Raw genomic sequence first — 18,839 nt, 5'->3', positions numbered from 1 at the left:
GAACTTCTGCTAAAAAAGCATTAGACTTGACCTCAGTAAAATCCTTCCAATGGAAAGACAAAAGATCACCCAAATGTATTGCCTGGGAACATTATAAAATCTCCCATCTGAGAGGTCTTTCAGAGCACGTCAGACAAACATCTGTCAGAAGTTCAGTGCCTTAGTGTGACCATGAATGACATACCCAGATCCTTTTTGAGCCCAGCTTTCTATGATTCTATTAGACAACTACCAAAGATGACAGAACTCTAAAGAGAGGAAAATTCCCATTAATGGTGATAGCTGAAAATAAGACTAAAAAAAGCATAACAAATGTACATTGTAAAGACCATTTTTTGTTAGCTTTATTCCTTAGGTACATACTGCATATATTGCTTTTTTATCTCAATTAATTTTAAACACCAAAGTGATTCTAATAATATAATATTCCCCTTATTGAAATTGCAGGCTCAGTATTAATCAGATACTTAAGAGAAATGTCTATTATAATGTCTACTGTCAAGACATGTTCTCATAGTACTGGTCTTCAAAATCCCTCCTCTGGTTCAGTCCACACAGACATTCGTAATATACCGTGGCACCAATACCCATGATTTTCAATAAATGCGTAATAAAAATAGGAGTTCACATTGGGACTCTGAAACAGCCAGAGACACTGGGAAAGGGTCCCATCCTACCCAGAGTGGCCTTAAAGACACCAAAAATCTTGAGCGTTTCTGACCATGTTTTCATTACTCAATAATTTGTAACTTTTTTCAAAATACTTAACATAGAAGACCTACAAATCTTGGCAAATCAGAAATTTATTTTATACCATAAACTAAGAGTTAGCTCTGCTCGTTTCTTTTCCTCTCTTCCTCTACATAGGAACATGGTCCTCTATGGTTTACAAATTCAAAGAAATCAAAAGCCTTGGGGTTTGGGGTTTTTTTTCAGTTGAAAGAACACAAAATAACAAGCTTCTGCCTTTGAATTTCCCACTGGTCCAATTTTAGTTTGATGGGAAGAATGAAAAAAGCATGGGGGGAGGAACCTGTAGAGAAATAGAAAAAGGCTAGATATTTAAAAATCATCTAACTGATTCCATCCTGCAAAAACAAGAACAACATGTATAGCATAACTAAAAACATATCAAACCTTGGAGCTTGCTTCTATTTTCTGCAATTCAAAGTAAAAACTTTCTGAGTTAAGTTCACTGCAAGTCCCCACCCCCCTAAAATTACTACTAATAATTGTTTCCTTTGCCTTCATGTTGGACAACTGTAATATCAAATTTCTGATTTTCAGGGCATAAGGCAGCAAGAGATGACAGGTGATCACTAAGTCTAATTATCCCAGCTACAGTTCTCCAAGTTGCTTCTTTATGCACGAAATTAAGAACACAAAGAGAAGAGGGAAGAATGGATGGCTACACATAACCAAATATGCAGAAGTCACTTGTAACTGAGATTGCCATGACTGAGCAAAACAGAGAAGTGCAGGGAAAGAAAAGTGTAGGCAGTTGTAACATTTATCAGTTTGTTTAAACTGATTATCCAAAATATATTCTAATATAAAACACAATGGAAATTTCAAATTTCATTCAACTCCAGTATTCCTACTGAAATCAGTCTAGGACATAATTAAGTACATGTAAGACCAGTTATGAATGTTTAACTTTTAGAAGTGACCAGAATCCTAGTTTCAGATATCAACAAACCCTACTTAGAAGTTATTCTGATAACAACATGGTGAGGTATAAACTATAAAATCATATATACAGTCATACTACGGCCTGAAATAAATCTTCCTTGTCCAACAGCCATAACATTACATTAAACAGCACACATCAGAAATTTGTTTTCTGCAATATTCTGTATTTTATGGTGTGTTTGTCTATTTTCCCAAGGCGCAGAGTCCTTTAAGTACTTAATTTCATACACTGAGTGCCTAGCAAGGCATTGGAAATATACAAATATCTAAATTATATATTTATGTATTTTTTAAAAAAAATATATAAATAAATATATAAATATCCCTTTAACAACATTCTGCCCTAGACTATATCAGACACTGTATCTGAAAGTTAAGCAATTGAAAAGTCTCTGAAGAAAGATGATCTTAATGCTTTTTTGTCTCTAAATTCGCTACTGTGGGTTGATCTTGCTTGAATAATATCAAGATTTAAGGGAAAAAACGATGAACTTTCTTCCATATTTAATGGAACAGTATCCCTGTATAAATCCTCCAAAACAATAATCCCTTCAGATCTCACTTTTTCCCATCATAGCAGTGCATCTAAATGACATCATAAACCTGGGGTGCCACAGAGGAAAGAGCTGTAAACAGCAAAAAAGAGTATCTAAAAAGTCTCCAATACCGTTGATCAAAATTCCTTTTTCTTACAGATTTTGAAGAAATTCATAGATAGTTGCTTTTTAAGTTGGAAACATCTGTACTGCTTCCATGAATTGCAACTTCAGAAGAGTTAAAAGAAAGAGTGTTTAAAGGCAGTAACACATCCCTCTTCTCTGTTCTTTCAACAAGCTTGATGTCACGCAAAAATGCTTTCCCCAGCCATTTACTGATAATAATCTCCCATGATGTCCACCATAATAATCTAGACTGCAAAAGAGGCAAACAATAATTTTTAGCTGTTTTTTAACTTAATTTTTATATAGCTTTAGTCATTTATAGCAGAGGCTTGCCCTTCAGAAGTAATTCTAGAGATAATCTCTGACTTCTGCATTCCTCTGTCATATATCTTTTATATTTTAATAATGCAATTAACAAGATATCATTGGTACATCATAACTATCCTAAGCAGCCTGGAGTTTGACCTCAAATTTGTATGCTGATTCAAGTAGGAGTCAAGTTATTACTCTAGGCTTCTAACACTAGCCTTCTTCAACAGCATAATTCTTGTAAAAACTGCAGTTTTCTATCTAACAAAGTGGCTGATAAGGCACAAATACAGCCCACAAGATGTTTCATTACAACCTTCTGGAGATATCTGTGAATTCACTTTATATAAATGTGCCTCTTATTAGATATTGTTGGCAGGTTGCTTAAAGAGTTCATCCCTGTCTGCACTGGACTAACTTCAAGGAACTTGTTTCAAATTCAAACGATCCATTCACTCCTAAACACTACAATTATGGGTACAGGATAAGAACCAGAATATTTCTCTCTTTAACATAACTCATATATGACAGTTTACCTGCCTGTCTAATCTTACATACCTCGGTTTTCATAACACTACAGAATCCACACATTTTTGCCTCACTTCCCCGCTTCCTATGTGAGATAGTAGGAAGGGCTTTCTTTGCAGAGTGAGGGACAGAGGAAATGGGGGGGTTGGTTTGTTCTTCTCATTTAGATTAATCTAGAGTACTGGTGGATTAAAGTTTTGGTAGTTAGCATTTTGATATAGTTGGCATTTGTTTCTGTTTAAATGACTCAATTGTCCAGAGTTTATTGCTTTTCCTAGCAAGATTTTTTCCAGCAGATCTTCTGGGAGAATGTCTGCAGATAGGATTAGATTGGAAATGCTATTGCTTTCAGTGTGCTTAAGACACTGGCAAGGATGAGAATTTATATGAGAGATTTCAGATGTCTGCGTTATGCACTTCACAAATTCCTTCTTGCCTAAGGGAGGGAAGAACAAGAAGAACAACAAAAACCCTAACTCATTTCCAAGTTAATTTAAAAGCAGAATTTGATGGCAGAATATTTGCATGTGTTAGCTTCAAGACAGATGCAATATATGCCATCGATATTTGCACCCATGCTTTTTAAGGTTTTCTTTTCTACAAATACTTTGTGTGTACTATAAAAGCTATACAATCCTTTTTCACTGCCAAGTTTTGGAAAGCAAGAGGGAAAAACCCAATTCTTATAAATTGATGGAATATTCCTTTGCAGGGGAAGGACTTTACCATTTGGTGTGTTTCCAATTTTCTGAATATACCTCTTCATCTTGTATTTAGTTTCAGACACCATGTACTGAGTAATAGCTTTCTGCAGGTCACATAACTTTATTTTCCTTTAGAATTAGGAAACAGGAGGCAGTTTAGAGGCAGTTTCTTCCATTAACAGATCAACTTCCTTCGTGTAAGTTTGTATTTTATACAGAATGGATTTGAGTCACCTCTACCAGTGGAGATGTGCTATACAACCAAGATGCCTTGCTAACCTATAACATCAAGACACAGCTTCAGAAACATGTGTAGGCACAAGAAAAGGTGGTGATAAAAATTTACGGTTCCACCAGCTTTAAGTATTCTTGCTAGTGAGACACGAGAATAAATGCTAGCACAGCATTGCTTCCTAATCTCTGACTTAGGTGCCAAATCAAGAATCCAAGAATTATTAGCAGCCTCAAGAAAAAGCTATCTCAGCTGCTGAGCTGGCAACTACATTTCTCACTTCTCTCTACTGAAATTCAAGGTTATAGCCCAACTCTTACTTCAACCAACTGAAGTGATCTTGCTAAATGCAAAGGGAGCTGAATTGGGTCTCTTTCTCTTCCAGTCCTCCAGAAAGAGATGACAGTTTACTTAAAGCTTCCAGAAACATTTTTGTTTCTCTCACATTACTGGTTGTTCTAAGAAATGATACTTCTCTTACACTTGGGAAATAACTGTGTACATACATAAATTAAAGAATTAACACTGTTTGATTTGACAGCTATTATCTGTGAATTACAAATGTGTGGCTTAAAAAAAAAAAAAAAAAAAGGCAGGCAGGGGACATGCTAAGCCTGTAACTATGTTTTCCCATACTTTACGTTAACTGAAAATGGATTTATATTAATCTTTTAGTATTCTGGGAAAGAGAAATGAATTCCACAGTTTTTCAATCCTCTATGCTGACATAAGTTTAAAATATATACATTATTTTAAGCTTTAACATTAACTTCGCATGCATAGCTATGCGATTTCTCCTTTATTTCTTCTTCTTCCTAAAACTCTTTCAAGAATATTAATTTGAATAATCATTTCAAACAAGATGAAATGGACTACGAATTTCATTTTATTTTTATGGATATTTGCTTAAATCAAATGAATCACAGGTGAATTAAGTTAAATTAGTGTGCAATTTAAATATCTGGGCATGCCTTTTTACATGTACAGTATTGTGGCTTTTACCTTATTGCTCTGACTGCAAAAGTGCACCTTCATCATAACCTGAAGCAGGAGTGTAAATTGCATCACTTCAAAAGACAGAAATGGAACCAGGAAATTACTGTTTAGTAATCAAAGTTTTTCAAAGGGAAATCATTAGAAAATGTGGCCTGTGTAAGGTGCTCCACAAGAAAGCAAAGAAAATCTGAAATACTATGAATACAGACTATAGCATCTCAATAGAAACTTAAAACTATCACTAAACACAAAGCTTTATTTTACTCTGTATTTCTTTTTACCATGAAATTAATTTCTCCTCCCCCAAATAATAAGACTAATACAAACTCATTTTCAGAAAATGTTTAAGAGGGATAAATGGATAATAGATGTTTTGCCAGTGACTTCTCTGGTGCATAGAGCTGCTTGAAGGAATGATACTATGTGAACAGCAACAACAGTAACAAACACCTATTTATTGCAGTACTCCAAAAATTAAGCATGTGCTGAAGGGTGAATTTTTGTAAACACATCAAGGGAAACGTCTGTCATGACATTTGAAATACAGACTGATACACTGCTGCATTAAAACACTCAGTTTTGCAGATATTTGAAAGTAATTGAACTTAGTAAGGCTTTTTCAATTTGCATATTTTTTTTTTCAAGCTGAAAGTATTTTCTACCGCAGAAGTTACAGAAGATTGAAGAAAGTAAATATCTGCTGAATGCAATAATCTAGGGGAAAATCTGTAAATAAAAACCACTGTAAAATGGAGTGTTGAGATTGTAAAAATTAATCAATAATTAACATACTTTGACAAGAAGCTTTCTCGAGAGCCTCTATCTTCTGAATGTTAAATTATGAAAGCATGAATCAGGTGTTATTGAATCCAGCCGTGTTTAGTGTGCATATCACATAATATTTTCTTGCACTATTTCACCAGGGGAGGATGCTAAAAGACTCATTCTTTAAATTTAAAAACTGCTTGTTATTTATTGAATTCTTATACCATAACATCAGACTTGAAGGGTTTTAATTTTAGAGGACTACTAGGAAAAAGAGTATGAATAACTGAGAAAGTACTGTTTTTATGCAGGTGAAGTTTAGTATTTGGAGAAAATAATTTAGTCTTGATTTTGATTAACTGATTCTAATTAAATGAGCTCAAATCTTATGCGTTGATTACAGAAAATTTCAGACCAAATGGTAAAAAGCATGTAAGATTAGTTAATACCAAAAAAGTTACGATACCTAGGTAACAAGTACAAGTCCTACAGATGTCTTGGGCTTTACATTTCGTTTTGAGGTTTAGAAACCGTTTTTCTTCACGCTTCGTATCTAAAATGGTTAAAAGGATAAAAAGGTATGTGACAGCAAAGCCGTGCAACCTCTTCCCGTAATTTCAAGGGGCAGGAGCTTAAAAGAGAATGCACAGAAGTGGTTTGATTGTGGGGGGTGGTTTTTGTTTGGGTTTTTTTGTATGAAGGAAAAGAAATATCTAAAGCTAGACAAGAAAAGCATGAGGTTTTCCAATCAAAAAGGAACAAGTAGTCAAATTGCAGATTTGTTAATATTACTTAAGTTATTACTTATTAACTTATTTGTTAATATTACTTAAAGAAATAAAGGCTTTTACTTATTTGTTGTTTACGAGCACTGTCTTGAGTATATGAATATAGCCGAGCTGATTCTACCCTTGGGATGCGCAGTGCGTGTGACAGACTTCTTGGCCGGAATTTCTGCTTCCTGACTTCTTACGGGCCTGAGTTTTGAGAAGTAGCACAGTCACAGCGCTTTAGGCACACGGGCTATTTCATGTGAGCCAACAGAAACAACGGCATTGCTGGAGGCAACCATGAGTTGCAAAAGCACTGCTGAATAAGCAGGTGATGTAATAATAATGCAATGCGATATCTACATTAAAATATAGTTGCTTAACAACAGCTTGCGGCTACCTAGTGTGGTACTTCAAGTTCACCTCAGCTTTTCTAAAGTAAACATGAAAGTAAAAATGGCGGCATTTCCAGCTAATGATGTGTGCATCTACACAAATATAACCTAGATATGTGCTACAGCTATGCTCATAAGCCAATAATTTTCACAACAGGTCTGTTGATTGCCCTTGACATGGAAAGTATCCTAAATTTTAAGCACAGCTTTCTTCCTCCTTTAAATTCTTGTAGACATATGTTACATTGTCAGCTTAATGCAATGGATTATTTTTGATGAAACTAACCTTGCAATATTGTGATATCAATGAAATGTTTTATTTATTCAATGCTATTCAATAGCAAATAATTTTCTGGGTTTGCTTTACTTATGTTTTGGAAGCGCTCTGGAAAAGTGTTACTGTAATACAAGATGGGGGGGAAGCACAAAATGGAGTAGCTGGTATTTTAAAACACCTAGGTCAGACTGCAAAAGCCTGGACAACAAGCCATGTAACTAAAGCAGGGAAATAATATTCTTATCTTTTTAGATTTTTAACTTATGGTTAAGTGCACATATCATACACCAGGTCAGAGCTGTTCTAAAGTCCAGTCTGTTTGACCCCTTTCTCCTGCTTTTACTGACAGCAAGGGCTATGCCTGGATTACAGTTACTACTATGCAAAAGACTCACAATAAAACTTGACAGTATATAAACATTTATCCAAACTGGACTTTCATTAAAAGGGAATTCAATCCTTCTGGTCTCATGACAGATTTTAAACAAAGCTGAGCAATGCTGGTATCATTTTTTAACCAACTAAGTGTAAAAACGGGGATTTTTATGCATAAAACCAAGCAAGATCACCAAGCTCAAAATTCATCACAAGAAGATGGATACGTCAAAAGTAGATTGTCCTACGAAATCTGAAAACTCTGGGATAGTAACCACAGTAATGCTCTCTGGATGCCTGCATACAACCTGCTGTACTTTGGTTAACCGGGAATGATGTTTTCTTTACTGTGCATTTGTGAGTCTATTCTTCCATTCTGTTGTTAGAAAACTTATTTGGGTTTTACACTGCTTGCTTCATGAAGGAGAGATGAAGGACAGGAACAAAGGACAAAAGGAATATCTCATTCACCATACTCAGACCTATAAAGAGTACATCAGAGTTCATTGCCAAAGCCAAGATTTCCAGTGCCTACACAATAGTTTTAACAGCTTCTTTCAGAAAAGAAATTTAACAGTGCAATCCTCTCCTCCTCTCAAAAGTTTTAGCTACTCATTCATCCAGTGTTTTCCAGTCCTAAATGGGTAATCAGAAGAAAATGAAGGGACTAAAAAGAAAAAAAAAGTAGAAGGATTCACATCAAAAAAATCCCAACCCCAAAAACCCAGAGTGACTTGAGATAGGGTCTTTGAAATAAAATTGTACAGACAAAACCTAAACTACTTCTTTTAAAAGCCTGCATTATGTAATACACAGTTAAATGCCGATGTGTCAATGTTGACTATGTACTTGATTTGTTTTCTGTAAATAACAAATAAAAGCACCCTCACCATTCAGCTTAAATTCTCAAGAAGGCAACAGTGAAAAAAATTCAGCATATGGAGAAGCTAAATGTGAAGTTTCCCTACTGTTGACCTACCCTATCCTTAAAACAAGCTCGTGTTAAACCATTCACAAAAATAAATACTGAAGTCACACCTTTAAAATAGCACGAACAACATCCAGTGTATCTTGTTTGTTACCTAACCACGCATGAGAACTCTGCCAGTTTACATCCCCAGGCAAATTTTCACCAAGAGACAGTGAGTAAAATGTAGAAGTTCAAACAAAAATGGAATTATAGAATTTGAAATAATCATTCCTGTATTTTTTTCCTCCAGTTGTCAACTAAGCTAAAAAAACATCCCATGACTTCAGGACACCTCCTCTGTAGGTGGATAAGAATGGAAGATGCATGAGCAGGGCTACTTCAGACCTCATTTACTGTATTCCCAGTGGTGTCCTGCAACATGGCCTCCCCTCTTGCCCTTTGCCAAGGTGCATGCTAGTCCCACCCTCCACAACTACAGGTTCAAACTAGATAAGGCATGTATCTCACAAGAGAGAAAAAAGTTATGGAGCCAGTACTCTACAACATCCAACCGCCAATGTCATTACTGACTGCTGGAGTTCAATATGTGCTCATCTCCTCCTACTGTCCAACAACAGCACGATGAATTTTGTCAACTCTGAAAGGTGCTTGAAGTGGCTGTTGAGACTGTTTACACTGACGGTATGGTTCATGAGGATACAGAAGAGGTCCAGGATGTAACTCAAATATTTATTAATTGCTATCAAATATCTTTTTTTTTTTTTTTTGCTTTAACAATCATTAGCATATTTGTCCTTAAACAGGTACACACAACTGCCTAAGCATATCATCTGCAAACACTCTTTAAACCTGACGAAGTGGGACAAAAGTTTTTTGCTACATCAAGGTCTTCTATCTGCAGCTGTTCCACATGGCAAATTCCCATTTCAGTAAATTGGTGCTCTGTTCCCAGAACAGATGCAAAATCAAACTCCCAATGAGAATACACAATGCAGCTTGATTCTAAGAGCAAAGTATCATTTCACTCTCTAAGTCTTCATAATTCTGTATTCAAATGATTCTTTTAATTGCAATGGGAATTCCATAACTTTCATTCTCAGGGAAAATTACTTTTTTCTAGTTAGAGGACAAATACAGTGCATCAATATTGTATTTTTTCTATATGTGTACATTCTAGCTGCTATTTCAGAGCACAGTTCTAGCCTACAGATAGAAAAACACCTGCATCCTACTCACTACAACACTGGCCCTGACAAAGAGGCATACAGTCTGTTACCAAGGTAGAGATACAGAATTTGAAGGTCAAATTAAAAGGTTTCTCTTTGTTAATGACATACATATCTGTATCATAAAAATGATTCTGAACAAGCTGCTGCTTGGAGTGTTGAAGGTCCAGTATTGAAGAATTAAACACAGCATTATAACTAGTTTAATCACCTTTTAAATTTTAAAATGTGTCTTCTCCTGCTATATGAATTTTTATTGCCTTATACATGTCTTTTTGTGTTGCACACTTCAAAGTACCCACTGAAATAAGCAGATGTTTAATTCCCAGAGAATGCGTCAATGCCTGAAACTTGTACAAGCAATGCAAATCTGTTACACGTGGGAGCTAACAGATTCACAAACGATACCCGTATTTCCCTATGGAAGAATAACGCAAGAGAAGGTGATTAAAAAATTTCACTCTGCTGGAAAGAACGAAAACTCAACACTCTGGCTTGTTTAGTTAAGGGGAAAAGCTTGGATGGAAAAGCTTCTAACCGTTAGTCAGACTGGGGCATTAGAATCACAGCAAATAAACAACAATGTGGCAAAGGCAGACAACAGGAAAGATCTTGAAAGTCAAACAAACAAACAAACAAATGACAGCTCTCTTATGAGATATACTCCTGCAGATATTTAAAAAGTTTAATCCATACAGTTTAGTAAAATGGTCTGTTCAAAGAAATTAGCTAATAAATTTACCAGCCTAATTAAAAATTCTCATATATTTCTCCCTGCTATTAATTTGTATCAGTTTTGTCCAGTTTGAATACTCTGACAATGAAAAATGCTTAAATATTTCAGTGACATAATTCCCTTGCTAACAGCTCATGACACTTCTAAGACTGAAAAGATCACACACCTGCTTTGAGATAAAAATACCTGTAAAGTTTTACGATGGAAGTTGAAAAAGTCATCATTTTTCCACGATTAATGACTCATTTAATTTAAGAAGCATGCCATAAGAAAACATAAAATAAAGAGGGGAAATGAATGGTCACTGAAGCATATAAAACTGAACGGGAAAAAATTACCAGCCCGTATTAAAAATAAAAATCTTAAGAATATCATCATCAGAATAAGCAGACTTGCATCCACCTTTAAATCCATAAATTTCCACTTTCAAACCAGGCACATATGATTTTGTAACTTTTTTTCCTACTTTTAGTGGGATTTAGCAGCTTAAGTCCCAAATAATTCAGGAAAGCTTCTGAGTATCTTAGGTGCTTTTTATTTTTTATATTAGAGATATCTACATATTTAGATGCTCAATTTAGAATTTGGGCATATAAATGTCTTAGATGTAGCTTCTGTATGCCAAATATAATATTTGAGGAGTACATTAAAACATCGCAAGTACAGGTTTTCATTTTGGACCACTTCTACTTGAAAGATTGTTTGAATAGTTCAGAACTTTTTTTATTTTCATCGTTAGGAAGACATTACTGCATATCAGGAATTAGGAATCCCTTCTGCATATCACTCCCTTTTACTGGCCACTACATCTAGAATAATTATATTTGGTGATCTGGTTTTCTTTTCTGATATTCTTTTAAATACATTCAAGATGCTCATAGACATTAACAGAAGTTCAGGAGTATAAAACTGTACAACAGCTATATAGCAGGTTCAGATGGCTATTACAGTCCATTTTATCTTTCAGTCATTAAACTTAAGAAACCCTAAATCTTAAAACTACTAACTGAACTCTTCCTTTCTCTCAATGAACAGTGCATACAGCTATTGTCAAAGCTCTACTTTGAGAACTCAAAGTAAAGCAACAGTTCTGGTATGTAGAGGAACATAAGATTTTAATATGTAAAAAACAAAACAAAACATTAATCTTTACTTGTTTATATGATTAGAAAATAGAATATGAAAGACTTTTCTTATCTGTAAAAGTAATCAAAATGTTGCTTTTTGTATTTCTGTATTTGTATTTACAAATATTACAGACTACTAAAAAAAACGATCAACTGTAAGGGATGCAATCAAATTGAAGGCAAATTCCATTGCTTTATAACATTCTAAGTCTGAATGTTTATTTTTTCTAACGCTGTTTCCCTTGGACAGAATACTTTTTTTGCAACTTCTTCGCAAACGACTTACCGGCAGTGTTTATGTGACCCTGTTAAGGTTTCAATCACAAAGCATTCCCCTTCATTGAGACAATATGCAAGATCCTTGTCTTTGCATGGCTTAAAGTGCTCAGATCGCTCAGTGGAATACGTTGTAGTATCTGTGGAGAAAACAAAAAAAGGAAAGAAATGCTGTAAGGCTAAATATTGAATGGTCTTAAAGTGTAAGTTAAATAAATTTCATCAAAATGGTCTCAGTAACACCAACTGATCAAGACAGGTTAATTAACAGAAACCAACAGCACAGGGCAAACAAACTTCAATGTGACTGCAATATTATTTGCAATTGAGCTTTTTAAAAAGCGTCACAAAAGGAATCTTACATTTAGAAATACTATCAGAAAAATGAACTAGACTGCAGTAGAGGATAATTACAACCACTTCCAATTTCCAAAGTATCCCTTCTAAAATGTACACACAACTATTTTGTATTCTTTAACCAGAACAGTATTTTCATATTAATAGACTGAAATATGGTTTTAAATAAATTACACAACTTTTTTCATTAAAAAATGAGCAAAAGTAGTTATTATAGTAACAACCTAAAAAAAAAAAAAAACCACCAAACCACAACACCAAACATAAAACCCACAACAATGAAAGAAAAAATAAAGGACAATGCTAATTCAATTCACCAGTCACAAAAATTGGCCCAGAACTTAAACACAAGCAACGCACCATAGATTGTTTCATTTCAGGTACATCATCTGTAGGTTTCTATAGGCCTGTCTGAACATCCACACAACACAGTTCAAAAAACTGGTTACAGTTTGAACTGTTGACTTTAACTTTGGAATATGTAGTTAGATAATGAGAGTTGGAATAGGCTGGCACTATGTCAGGGTGAGCTATCATTCCTGTCTTCTAATATATCCCTCTAACTTTTCCAATCCAGTTGCATTAATCAACAGTAAAGTGAAATTTTCAGAGGAAGATGTCTGACTGACAGATATTTTGATTTTCTTCACTAAGATAAGGATTTTTCTAATGAAGTATGATTTTCAAAGTAGACAATTATTTCCATAGAGCCATGGCTCAATCTTCATATACAGCCTTAACTCTCCAAGTTAAAATTCCTACTAACTTTGAGGGGACAACGATCAGGATCTACTATACTAATATACCTTAAAATTGTAAGAGAACATTTCTTTATATACCATAGAGACTATTACAAAATATTCTGTTGCGTGCTGTCAAAGGAATGAAGCTGTGCTCAATGCACATAGAACTTTGCAAACTCAAAATTATATAAAGACATTAACTTGCTTCTTGCTCATAACTCAATACAATGTAAATATCTGCCAAGCTAATACCAAAGTTGAAAACCAAAACACTGAAATACAAGATACCTGTAAGTATGGTTCTGCAAGAAAATCCAGATAATTCCAAAAATCTTTCAAAGTAACTTTTTTCATTCTTAGTGTAATATAAATAAAATAGTGCTAACAAGTTTTCCTTGTTACCTAGACTAAGTGAAGGAAGATTAATAAAATACATTTGAAAAGAATAAGAAAATCCACATCCTAATCGTTAATGTATACAACACTTTTTTTTTTTTCCCCCCTGAGAGAAAATATTTTAGTTCAAAGTTTTCAGTGAGGGGAAAAAAATCCTGGGAATAAACTCCAATAGCCTCCCTTCAAATGTTTTTGTAGCTTCAGAATGAAAGGTCCTGCCATTTTCCCCAATAGCAGCACTTAAGAAAAAGGTGCAGGCTATATAAAAACTACTGTGTTTTTAATGACTGCAAGCAAACCCTGAAGTGAAATGTATCAAATTGAATTTTGGAAACAATACAAGATGTTTGTAAATGCAAACAGTGACTAGCACATCACTGCTGATGTTTCAAGAATGATCAGGTTTTATGTAATGAAGGTATCTTCAGGCAGAAAAAAGATCGCCCAGTTACCTTTTAAGGTCAATTTTACACAGGAGCACTTAAATGACCATTTAAAATTTGCTTAGGCAAAAAAAATAAATATAAACAACAGTAATCAGATATGATATTTCTATGCCTTTTAAATAAGGAAAACTGAAGATAATATTATTTGAAAGCACTTGTGATAGTTACAAAAGGTAACTAAAACTGTTTGATGAGCAGCAACTCGACTTGATATGGCTTTAGAGAACAGAACACTTATATTTGTCAGTCTGCTCTGAAGAAACAATCCGTGCAAATGCCTTTATGAAGGTAGGTGCATTACATAGACCAAAGTAATCTGAAACATCCCCAAAGGACAAGAGCAAAACTAAGGAGACACGCAGTATCACAAAGCATGTCTCTGAGGTAGCAACGAACTGAATTCTCAGAGCAGAGCAGAGCGTTTTAAGTGGGGGATACTCCTCTTCTACCATAATGAACTCAAAAATACCTTGTTAAGGTCAGCATTTTAAAGTTTTAGATTAAATAAATTCTTCAGAGGTTTTGTTCTGTTTTATTTTAATCACTTCTCTGTTCAATATTATTCAAGATTAAACCAAGTCCACAGCAGAAACTTTTGCCAATTCAGCGGTGTCAGAGCAGAGCTCAAACTGAGCACGTGACATTTTATATTGGCAAAAGTGCCACTGAAGATACAGCTACAGCATAGCTTAATTTGATGGAAATTACACAAGTAATTGGACTTCTCTGCTGATATAAATTGTTAACAAACTATGGGCAGCCAGTGCAGCAAGCCAGCCTTCCAGAACTGGAGTTTCTGGCATTTCCAGAGGAGTGACATGGTGCTCTGCCCATGCAGAGCGATGCAGAGCTAGAGTCAAAACGCTCCCCTCAAAGCCCCCACTGTTTGATTTATAAACATGCATAAGTTGTGGTACTTCATTTTCTCCACCTGGGCATGGTTTCAAGCTTTTCTTACATTGTTTTGAGTTCTGCCTCTGGTCTTTCAAATGAAGCACAATAGTTGTAGGTAACAACAATGCTGACAGCTTCTTATGACAGCCTTGGAAAGCACTCCTTATGTTGAAAAGTACACAACAATTTGTAACTTTTTTTTTTTTTTTTAATGAATACGGTCTCATTAAAAGTCAGTTTTAAGCTATAGCCCTTTCTGCCTTGGAAATATTTGTGCAAGTCTAACCAGGCTGATGCACGTGGAAACATCTGTCTGTGTACAGCTGATTTCTGGTCTGCAAAGATCAGATGTCTTAGCTACAAAGTTCATTCACTAATATTCCAAAGCTCAAAAGCTGTATTACTAATTGATAACCCAGATATCCCTAGAGCTGTTTGGTATTTTCTGCTGGATATACTGACATACAGGATACGTGAGTTTTCTGAAAGGTTACAATCCTGCTGTTATTTCATGTTGCACTCATGATGAAACAAACTCCGTAACAGCTTCATTAAATATTGAAAAAAAAAAATCTAAAAACTTGTTCTAAACAGAACTACAGAAAGAACAAAACAACGGAAAACACTGTAGAGACTATATAGTTTTCTTGACTTTTTTTCTAATAAATAATAAATCTTTTTGTCTTATTGGCCCCCCTGTCCCCCTGCCCCCCCCCCCCCTTTTTTTTTGGACTCCTAACCAAATACTGAATTGACTTTTCCATGGTGGAATTGTCCTTCATAGCTTCACAAGCCTGCTAAGTATCCACCATTCTATTGTGAAGTTTGATTTTTTTTTTTAAATAATTGATAAAACCTAGGCATTCATAAAATTACTAGTACAGCCCCTTAATTTATTTCTCATCTTTGAATGGGGGTAACAGACCCAAACATTTATAGGTAGCAAAAGGAAACTTCTGTTAAGTATTCAGATGTCCTTGAATTCAGTACATAAATGGCAATAATCCATAATCCCTTAAAGTCTTTTTTTTTTTTTTTTTTAATTTTTTTTTATTGCCAAGTGTCCAGGTATTTCATGCAAAAGCAGGGGCTATTGATTTCTGCTGGAATCTTTCCAACTAAATTGGAATAAAGAATTTCTAGGCACTTTTGCTCTATTTTTCTTGCCTCACTTTATCAGCAAAGCTTTATGCATGATTTCCATACTCCAAAAATGGATATACCATTTCAAAGTCTCAGATATCACTCTTTAATCAAATGAACAAGAATTCAGTTTACATTTCAAAGGAAGGCTTCAAGATCTTTTTTTTTAGAACCATGGAGTTGGTTAAAAAACATGCAGTTGTTTGGGAATGTTGAAAAAAATTCAGTAGGAAGTTTTCAGATGTTATTTTATTTTCTTAAGGTCTAAAGCTTGGTCTAAAGAAGTGTTAGTGACTTTGTGTTCTTGTCTCATTAATCTATTTCATCATGTTTATACCAGCACAGGATGGCTCATTACAGCTAATTTATTGAATGATCTTCAAGGCATAATATGAATACTATAAATACTATCCCCTCCTTCCAGGCTACCAGATTCATTGTTTCCAGTACTATGCTCTGCTATTAATAAACCTGTAATTGCAAAGGACAAATGCAGGAAAAGAGAGAATTCAAGATTTAAAATATCCTGGGAAACAGCAGCATTCGTGGCAGCTGTTTCTGTGCAGACTGCAGCAGCAGCATCCACCATTCCCACCCATCACGTCTGTCTCACAGCATTCTGGCTTTAGAAACAGATTTTACTGGATACATCTCAAATAAAAAAAAAAAAATTCCATTCTAGCTTTAAATGATACCAACACTGCATGCACCTCATTGTAAACATTTTTTCCAGACAGACAGCCTTAGCTGCTATAGAGAGAGTGAAAAAAATGACCTAGGAGAACAAGAGATGAAAAGACCCTGCTTAACTCTTCTGAAGTCACTAGTGGACAGGCATCCAAATTTTGAAGCTACATAGCTACACACACTAACTAACGTACGTATGGCAACTACTTAGTGCATTACCAAGAAAGAATATTTAAGACATCGTATTTGGTTTAGTGCCAGACCTTACACACTGAAAGACTTTTTCAAAATACTGCATATTCTGGCAGTATTTGGTATTACCAGCTTTATAGATTCAGTATCAACATGCAAATTAGCTTTTCCTTTATCTTGTTATCCATTTATAACTGATCATTTCTCTGAGAACCACTGACTTACTGAGGCACCAAAAAAGATGCATATTTTCAATTACTGATCCCATTTTTAAATGCACTACAAAAAAGTAAGCCAATTACAAACAACTGGACTTCCTCTGACAATGCAACTCCAGTTACCAAAAAAAACCTTCTCAAAAAACCCCAACATTTTTTTACAATATATTTTTATATCACATTTTATATTGCATTCTATAAAGAAGGTAACATAAAAGGCCATTTAATAGCATATAGAGAGTTAAATTTTATGTTCAGTGAAGTCAATGGCAAAATATTTACGATGACTCAGTATAACCAGGGCTCCCTGCAGTTCTTATAGGATCACGCAGTGCTTCTCTCCTGATATTTTAGAATTTTGTGGTAACCCTTCCAGAAAGAGTCTTGCAAAAAATGAAAATTACACACAGAATAGTTTATATATTGCTTTGTTTACTCACAATATCCTGAATCTTAAAAAGCATATAACCTAAAATTTTTATTCCTGTGCTTTTAGAAGTAAACAAAAGGTGCGTAGAGGGAGAAGATACCAAGCCCTAGCAAGACATTCATTAAGGGAGGAGTGAAAAACTTAAATATTACTTGCAAGTGTTTGTTATGATTTAGCCTTGGCTGATGGTAACTCTTTCTTAAGTTGTCAATATTGGTAAAGTAAACATTCAAGACATACTCATTTTTAATGCACAGCAGGGATCTTCCTTTGTCAGTGCTAACTGAACTCTAGTTGGTGTTAGTCATAGAAGACTGCTGGGATAATTAAATTTAAAAATTATAGTAACAAGTTATGAGTAAAAACCTAAAGATATCTAGAAATTAAAACTTTATTTTTTAAAATACTAACAGGGTTCTTGTTCTAAACTTACTTGAACTGTTTGCACGCATTTATCTATGACTAAAACAAAAATCTTAATGAAAATATGAAAAATATTTTATTGCATTTACAGAGACAGTTTTGTATTAATTAGCAATCGAATTCTGAATGCTGATTATTCAAGCAGCTACCCCTCAGCCATTTTGTGCCAGACAAAATTTTATTTAATCCAATAACACTTTAAAGGCTTGGATTGCCTTGTGATATAAAGCAAAATTGTGCTATAATATGGGAATACTTGGAGCTTTTCTATTATCCTTCAGATTCAAACGACCAAATCAGTATAATTTAGCAACAAACTGATAAAGCAGCTGATGCATCAAAACATTGCCATTTACACTAGTTGGCTTCCCAGCCAGACTGTGGAGGTAGCTGAAATTGTTATCAGTGAGAGACAGTCCGAATATTTTTCCTTTGTATTTAATTCAGAGGATTCTGTAAGAAAGCTTATGTGATATTAACTCAACAAGCACATTCCTGTGAAACATTTCTCTGTGGGTACAAGCACATCCTTGAACAGACTGCTTTTCTCCCTGCATCACCAGAACACAGCATCGCATCCACAACTGCATAGAAACAACAGCTCAAGCTCCAGAAACATACAAGAAATTAAAGAGAAATCTCCAAAAATCAGCACACACTCCCTCCTGTCAATGACTCCAAAATTAATTCTTAAAGTGTGACCTTGTTCCAGAAATAAACATTGTTCACATTTTCCAAATGATTTATCAGTTTGAAATCACAATACATAAGTACTGATCCATATCTTGAAAAATATATTAAAGGATTTTCAAGCTACTAGTGCATTATTAGCAAAATATGATGTGCTATTAGAGAACTGCTTGCTTGCTGCAAAACCCTTACATATTAAAGTATGTTTTTGCTTTCACG

General features: G+C 34.7%; 1 protein-coding gene across 7 annotated transcripts in view; it reads right to left on the bottom strand.

Moving 5' to 3' along the window:
• The window catches only part of NRG3 (neuregulin 3), a 424,661-nt gene that overhangs the window by 238,076 nt on the left and 167,746 nt on the right, over positions 1-18,839 (bottom strand). For all 7 annotated transcript variants that reach the window (XR_012776172.1, XM_075505214.1, XM_075505209.1 and 4 more), the window contains exon 2: positions 12,012-12,141. Coding sequence is in view for 6 of the 7 variants with exons in the window: in XM_075505214.1 (XP_075361329.1) it covers positions 12,012-12,141 (130 nt within the window). In the remaining variant the exon portion in view is untranslated. The remainder of the gene's footprint in view (positions 1-12,011; positions 12,142-18,839) is intronic.

The sequence above is a fragment of the Mycteria americana genome, chromosome 6, assembly GCF_035582795.1.
Source record: "Mycteria americana isolate JAX WOST 10 ecotype Jacksonville Zoo and Gardens chromosome 6, USCA_MyAme_1.0, whole genome shotgun sequence".
NCBI lineage: Eukaryota > Metazoa > Chordata > Aves > Ciconiiformes > Ciconiidae > Mycteria > Mycteria americana.
The sequence above is the reverse complement of the archived record's forward strand: the minus strand, read 5'-3'. Positions and strand labels throughout refer to the sequence as shown.